Here is an 8,048-nt window from a genome sequence, read left to right as displayed (position 1 = left end):
GGAACAGAATAGAAGGCACAGAGACAAGCCCACACAAAAATAAAGTTATCTCATGCCAAAGAAAGGTGCTGTAAACATACATTGGAGAAAAGATAGCTAATTCAACTACAGTACTGGGAAAACTGGAAATCCATACATTGGAAAACAAAATTGAACTCTTCTCCCTCAGCCTGCACAAAAGTCAACTAAAAGTGAATCAAGGACCTATGCATGGGAGGGGCTCTGCGTTCTGGAGTGGCAGGTTGCGGGCTGCTGGTGTCGGGCTGAGGAGAACCGCGAGTGTGTTGGGCATTTCGCGTCGGGATCCGCGCAACTATGAGCGCTGTCAGGGAGTCTCACCCACACGGGGTGAAGCGTTCAGCCTCCCCAGACGACGATCTTGGATCTAGCAATTGGGAGGCAGCAGACTTGGGCAATGAAAAACGAAAACAAAAATTCTTGAGACTTATGGGTGCAGGCAAGAAAGAACATACTGGTCGTCTTGTCATAGGAGATCATAAATCAACATCTCACTTCCGAACAGGGGAAGAGGACAAGAAAATTAATGAAGAACTGGAGTCTCAATATCAACAAAGTATGGACAGTAAATTATTAGGAAGATATCGACGACATTGTGGACTTGGCTTCAGTGAGGTAGAAGATCATGATGGAGAAGGTGATGTGGCTGGGGATGATGATGATGATGATGATTCACCTGATCCTGAAAGTTCAGATGACTCCGAAAGTGATTCAGAGTCAGAAAAAGAAGAATCTGCTGAAGAACTCCAAGCTACTGAGCACCCTGATGAAGTGGAAGATCCCAAAAACAAAAAAGATGCAAAAAGCAATTATAAAATGATGTTTGTTAAATCCAGTGGTTCATAACTCCCAAACACTTAGTCTTTGTATTAAAAGTAAGCCTTATTGTTATAATGCACAGTGGAGGACTGCTTATAGAGCACAGACCTTTGTATTATAATTTTTAAAAGGCCCTTTTAAATAATTACAAAGTATTTGCTTTCAAATGCCATTCGTTACACTTTTATGGGCATGACTATAACCATTTTGTAAAGAGTAAGAGTTGTAATAAATAAATAAATACAGTACTCAACTTCCTTTCATATTAGCATCATCAGCCCTTTAACCTCACCTTTTACCCCTTCAAATGCATTGTGGGGAAGACACTTTTGTTTGTGGTAGCTATTTCATCTTTGTTTTTGTTCCTTCATATTTTTCTCTTATAAAAATTTGATACTGTGATGTGTTCATGAAAAATATTCTTTAACTATACTTTGTAAAAGTAGAATTATTCATCATGGATATTTCTGCTGCCAATCACAATCTAAATTATTGTTGGCAAAAGATTAGTTATTTAGTTTACTCTAACCAATTCAGTTCTGCTCTTTTGGACCAAAACAACATGAGAGCAAGTACATTAATCCATGAAGTCCCAAGTTTTCATTTCTATATAGGACGATGGGGACATAATGAGTTACCTGTTGGGTGGGAATACAACTGACATACATTTGGAATGTATAATCCCAGCCTTTATATAATTTGGATTACGTTGTATGTTAGGTTTTTGATAAAATTTGGCTAATTTTTACAAATGAGATTATTTCTCTGATCATTTAGTCCTATCTATCTAGAAATATGTTAAACTGGATATTTTTAAGGCAAAATGTGACCAAAGTTCATTTTTTTCTCCTTAAGGTCTAAATAAAGAGAAAGCAGTTTCAAAAAAAAAAAAAAAAAAAGGACCTATGCATAAGACCAGATACCCTGTACCTTTCATGTGTAACTATGATAAAATATTGAAACATTTAAAAATAAAAGAAGAAATAATATCAAGCCAAGCTTGGTGGCTCATGGTTGTAATCACAGCTACTCAGAAGGCTGAGGCAGGAGGATCCGAAGGTTGATGGTAGCCTGGAAAATTTAGTGAGACCCTGTCTTGAGAGTTAAAAAATAATTTTAAGAGACAGGGGTATAGTTCAGTGTTAGGGAACTTGCCTAATACACACAAAGCCCTGAGGCCAATCCCCATTATCACAGAATGGAAGAAAGAAAGAAAGGAAGGAAGGAAGGAAGGGAGGAAGGGAGGGAGGAAGGAAGGAAGGAAGGAAGGAAGGAAGGAAAAAAGAAAAGAAAGAGAGAAAAAGTAAAAACTTTCCAAACCTGGATAAAGATTTAAATATCCAGGTACAGAAATATTTAAGATCTCCTGTAAGATTCACCACAGGGAAGGTCACCACAAGAAATATAGTCAAGCCCCCACACACCGAGGTAGGATGTCTGTGCTGAGCCCACCCCCCACACTGAGGTCGACGTTGCTAAGTCCACCCCCAAAACCAAGGTCGGGTCCATCATCTGTCCTCCACACCGAGGTCAGGAGCATCACTGAGCCTGCCTGCCCGCCTACCCCCATACTGCTGAGGGACACTGCGCCTGCCTCTGTGCTGACTCAACACACCTTTGCTGGGGCTCCCCAGCTCCTTTGGAGGCTAATGCAGGCACTTTGAATTATTCCTGAGGGTGTGGCCATCATCATTGGAAGGGTGGCTCCCTTCCTGAGACACCTACAGGAGACAGGAGGCCCTTTGACAGGTACCTCTATTTACTCACTTATATCCTACACACTTTCCCCATCCTCTTGTTCACTACTAGAAATATTGTAAATAGTAATTGAACTGATCCTGTTTATTTTTAAAATGTTAAAGTCTTTATAGGGGCTATCTGGTTCAGGGCTGCATTTTCTCTGTATTGGGTTCTACTGGTATTGATCTCCCCTTCAAAGGAGAGGTAGTGGAAAACTGCAGGGTCATAATAAGTCTGCAGGAGGCAAATGTCAGTATCTCTGATCTTCACTGTTAGCGGGAAATATACAGAAACAATATGAAAAAACAGGGGAAGAAAGTGTCCCTAACAAACCAAGATGCTATATTGTGATAGACTTCAATGACAGCATGGCAGTAAAATGACCAAAAAAGAGCTTTAGAATCTGCATGATTAAAATGATCTGTGAAGCAAAAGATGAGATAAGAGAGAAAAGGCAGGCAATGCAAGACCATTCCAGTAGACAATTAAAAGAGCAAATATAAGAAGCAAAAGAACACTTCAATAGAGAGATAGAGATTCTGGGGGAAAAAACAAACAAACAGAAATACTTGAAATAAAAGAAATGATAAACCAAATTAAAAACTCAATAGAAATCATCACCAACAGAGTAGACCTCATGGAAGACAAAATTTCAGACAGTGAAGACAAAATATTCAATGCTGAAAATAAATTTGAACAAACTGAGAAGATGTTAAGAAGTCATGAACAGAACCTCCAAGAATTATGGGATATCATGAAAAGACCGAATTTAAGAATTACTGGGATTAAGGAAGGCACAGAGATACAAACCAAAGGCATGAACAACTTGTTCAATGAAATAATATCAGAAAATTTTCCAAACCTGAAAAATGAAATGGAAAATCAAATACAAGAGGCTTACAGAACACCAGGTGCAGAAAACTACAACAGATCCACACAAAGACACATTATAATGAAAATACCTCATATTCAAAATAAAGACGGGATATTGAAGGCTGCTAGAGAAAAGTGTCAGATTACATATATGGGGAAACCAATACAGATATCAGCAGATTTCTCAGCCCAGACTCTAAAAGCAAGAAGGGCCTGGAACAATATACTTCAAGCTCTGAAAGAACACGATGCTAACCAAGAATACTATACCCATCAAAACTAACCTTCAGATTTGACAATGAAATAAAATCTTTCCATGATAAACAAAAGTTAAAAGAATTTACAAATAGAAAGCCTGCCCTACAAAACATTCTCAGCAAAATATTTCATGAGGAGGAAGTGAAAAACAACAATAAAAGTCAGCATAGGAAGGAACTACCCTAAAGGAAAAGCAAATCAAAGAAAAGTAAAAAAACAAAAATAAGCCAAAATGAGCAGGAATACAAATCATATCTCAATAATAACCTTGAATGTCAGTGGCCTAAATTCAATAATCAAAAGACATGGACCAGCAGATTGTATTAAAAAGAAAGACCCAACAATATGCTGCCTTCAAGAGACTCATCTCATAGAAAAAGACATCCACAGACTAAAGGTGAAAAGATGGGGAAAAACATCTTTACTGGACATGGGCCCAGTAAAAAATCAGGGGTCTCCATCCTCATATCAGATAAAGTGGACTTCAAACCTAAGTTAGTCAGAAGGAATAAAGAAGGACATTTCATACTGCTTAAGGAAAGCATAAAACAGCAAGGTATAACAATTTTAAATATTTATGCTCCAAACAATGGAGCATCTACAAATATCAAACAAACCCTTCTCAATTTTAAGAATCAAACAGACCAAAACACATTAATACTGGGGGACTTTAACACACCACTCTCACCACTGGATAGATCCTCCAAACAAAAACTGAACAAAGAAACTATAGAACTAAATAATACAATCAATGATATAGACTTAATGGATATTTACAGAGTACTTCATCCATATCAAGTGAATATACTTTCTTCTCAGCAGCTCATGGATCCCTCTCCAAAATAGACCATACGATATGCCACAAAAAAGCCATTAGTAAATACAAAAAAATAGAGATTCTACCCTGTATCCTATCAGACCATAATGGAATGCAATTAGAAATGAATGATAAAATAACAAACAAAAACTACTCATATACCTGGAGACTAAATAATATGCTACTGAATGATGCAAAGATAACAGAAGACATCAGGGAAGAAATAAAAAAAATTCTTAGAAGTAAATGAGAACAATGACACAACATATCAAAACCTCTGGGACACTAGGAAAGCAGTACTAAGAGGAAAGTTCATTGCATTGAGCTCATACATTAAAAAAATAAAAAGTCAACAACTAAATGACCTAACATTATACCTTAAAACCCTAGAAAAAGAAGACCAGATCAACACCAAAAATAGTAGAAGACAGGAAATAATTAAAATCAGAGTTGAAATCAATGAAACTGAAACAAGAGAAACAATTCAAAAAATTGACAAAACAAAAGGTTTGTTCTTTGAGAAAGTAAACAAAATTGATAAACCCCCAGCCACACTAATGAAGAGAAAAAGAGAAAAAATTCAAATTACTAGAATTTTTGATGAAAAAGGAAAGATCATGACAGACACCATTGAAATATATAACATAATTAGAAGCTACTTTGAAAATCTATACTCCAACAAAATAGAAAATATCAAAGATATCAACAAATTTTTAGAGACATATGATCCTCCCAAACTGAATCAGGAAGACGGACACAATCTAAACAGATCAATTTCAAGCACTGAAACAGAAGAAATCATCAAAAGCCTACCAACCAAGAAAAGCCCAGGACCAGATGAATTCTCAGCTGAATTCTACAAGACCTTTAAAGAAGTACTGATACCAATACTCCTCAAAGTATTTCAGGAAATAGAAAAGGAGGGAACCCTTCCAAATTCATTCTACAAGGCTAGTATCACTCTGATACCAAGACCAGACAAAGACACATCAAAGAAAGAAAATTTTAGAACAATATCCCTGATGAACATAGATGCAAAAATCCTTAACAAAATACTGGCAAATTGCATACAAAAATATATTAAAAAGATAGTGCAGCATGATCAGCGGGGTTTATCCCAGGGATGCAAGTTTGGTTCAACATCTGGAAATCAATAAATGTAATTCACCACATCAATAGACTTAAAGTTAAGAATCACATGATCATTTCAATTGATGCTGAGAAAGCATTTGATGAAAACAGCACCCGTTCATGCTTAAAACCCTAGAAAAAATAGGAATAGTAGGAATGTACCTCAACATTGTAAAGGCTATCTATGCTAAGCCCACGGCCAACATCACTCTTAATGGAGAAAAACTGAAAGCATTTCCTCTAAAAACTGGAACAAGACATGGATACCCTCTTTCACCACTTCTATTCAACATCATCCTTGAAACACTTGCCAGAGCAATTAGACAGACCAAAGAAATTAAAGGTATACAAATAGGAAAAGAAGAACTAAAGCTGTCACTATTTGCTGATGACATGATCCTATATTTAGAAGATCCAAAAAACTTCACTAGAAAACTTCTAGAACTAATAAATGAAATCAGCAAAGCAGCAGGATATAAAATCAATACACATAAGTCTAATGCATTTCTACTCATAAGTGATGAATCCTCTGAAAGAGATTCAGTAGCCTCAAAAAAAATAAAATACTTGGGAAATAATCTAACAAAGATGTGAAAGATCTCTACAATGAAAACTACAGAACATTAAAGAAAGAAATTGAAGAAAACATTAGAAGATGGAAAGATCTCCCATGTTCTTGGATAGGCAGATTTAACATTGTCAAAATGGCCATTCTACCAAAGGCACTATGCGTATTCAATGCAATTCCAATTAAAATCCCAATGCCATTCCTCATAGAAATAGAGAAAGTAATCATGAACTTCATCTGGAAGAAGACCAGATCAACCGAGACCTCGAATAGCTAAAACAATCCTGAATAGAAAAAATGAAACAGGAGGTATCACAATACCAGACATTAAACTATACTACAGAGCAATAGTAACAAAAACAGCATGGTATTGGCACCAAAATAGACAGGCAGACCAATGGTACAGAATAGAAGACACAGAGACAAAACCACATAAATACAGTCACCTCATACTAGGCAAAGGAGCCAAAAACATACAATGGAGAAAAGGTAGCCTCTTCAACAAATGGTTCTGGCAAAACTAGAAATCCATATGCAGTAAAATGAAATTAAACCTCTACCTCTCACCCTGCACAAAACTCAACTCAAAATGGATCAAAGATATGAAATTATACCAGAGACCCTGCACCTAATAGAAGACAAAGTAGGCCCAAATCTTCATCATGTTGGCTTAGGATCAGACTTCCTCAATAAGATTCCCAAAGCACAAGAAATCAAAGCAAGAATCAATAAATGAGAGGCACTCAAACTAAAAGGTTTTTTCTCAGCAAAGGACACAATCAAGAATGTGAAGAGAGAGCCTACAGAGTGGGAGAAAAATCTTTTCCTCATGCACTTCAGATAGGGCACTTATCTCCAAAATTTATAAAGAATTTACAAAACTTTACACCAAAAATACAAAGAACCCAATCAATAAATGGGCCAAGGAGCTGGACAGACAATTTACAGAAGAAGACACACAGGCAATTAATAAATATATGAAAAAGTGTTCAACATCTCTAGTAATTAAATTAAAACCACCCTAAAATTTCATCTAACTCCAATTAGAATGGCTATTATCAAGAACATGAGTAATAATAAGTGTTGGCGTGGATGTGGGGAAAAAGGCACACTCATACATTGCTGGTGGAGTTGCAAATTGGTGCAGGCCACTCTGGAAGGCACTGTGGAGAATCCTCAGAAAACTTGGAATGGACCCACCTTTTGACCCAGTTATCCCACTCCTCGGTTTATTCCCCGAGGACCTAAAATCAGCAAACTACAGTAACACAGTCACATCAATGTTTATGGCAGCTCAGTTCACAATAGCTAGATTGTGGAACCAACCTAGATGCCCTTCAACAGATGAATGGATAAAGAAACTCTGGTATATATACACAATGGAATACTATTCAGTCATAAAGAAGAATAATATTATGGCATTTGCAAAAAAAAATGAATGAAATTGGAGAATATCATGCTAAGTGAAATAAGCCAATCCTAAAAAACCAAAGGCTGAATGTTTTCCCTGATAAGTGGAGGATGATATATAATGGGGGTGGGGGTGGGGAATGTGAGAATAATGGGGGAACTTTAGAATATGTGGAAGAAAATGAGAGGGAGGGGGTATGAAAAATGGTGGAATGAGACAGATATCATTACCCTATGTACATGTATGATTGTATGATTACACGACTGGTATGAATCTACATTGTGTACAACCATAGAATGAAATTAGGTACCCCATTTGTGTACAATGAATCAAAATGCAGTCTGTAAAAAACTAAAAGCTAAATTAAAAAAAAAGATATACAGTCAAACTGTCAACAATCAAGTACACATGGA

General features: G+C 36.6%; 1 protein-coding gene across 1 annotated transcript; it reads left to right on the top strand.

Moving 5' to 3' along the window:
* The first annotated feature begins 287 nt into the window (after window positions 1–287).
* Window positions 288–1,000, top strand: LOC124975623 (small acidic protein-like). Its single transcript, XM_047538241.1, has one exon. The coding sequence runs from the start codon at window positions 316–318 to the stop codon at window positions 862–864; it is 549 nt and encodes a 182-aa protein (XP_047394197.1). The 5' UTR covers window positions 288–315; the 3' UTR covers window positions 865–1,000.
* Window positions 1,001–8,048: the final 7,048 nt, after the last annotated feature.

The sequence above is a fragment of the Sciurus carolinensis genome, unplaced genomic scaffold, assembly GCF_902686445.1.
Source record: "Sciurus carolinensis unplaced genomic scaffold, mSciCar1.2, whole genome shotgun sequence".
Taxonomy (NCBI): Eukaryota; Metazoa; Chordata; class Mammalia; order Rodentia; family Sciuridae; genus Sciurus; species Sciurus carolinensis.
The sequence above is the reverse complement of the archived record's forward strand: the minus strand, read 5'-3'. Positions and strand labels throughout refer to the sequence as shown.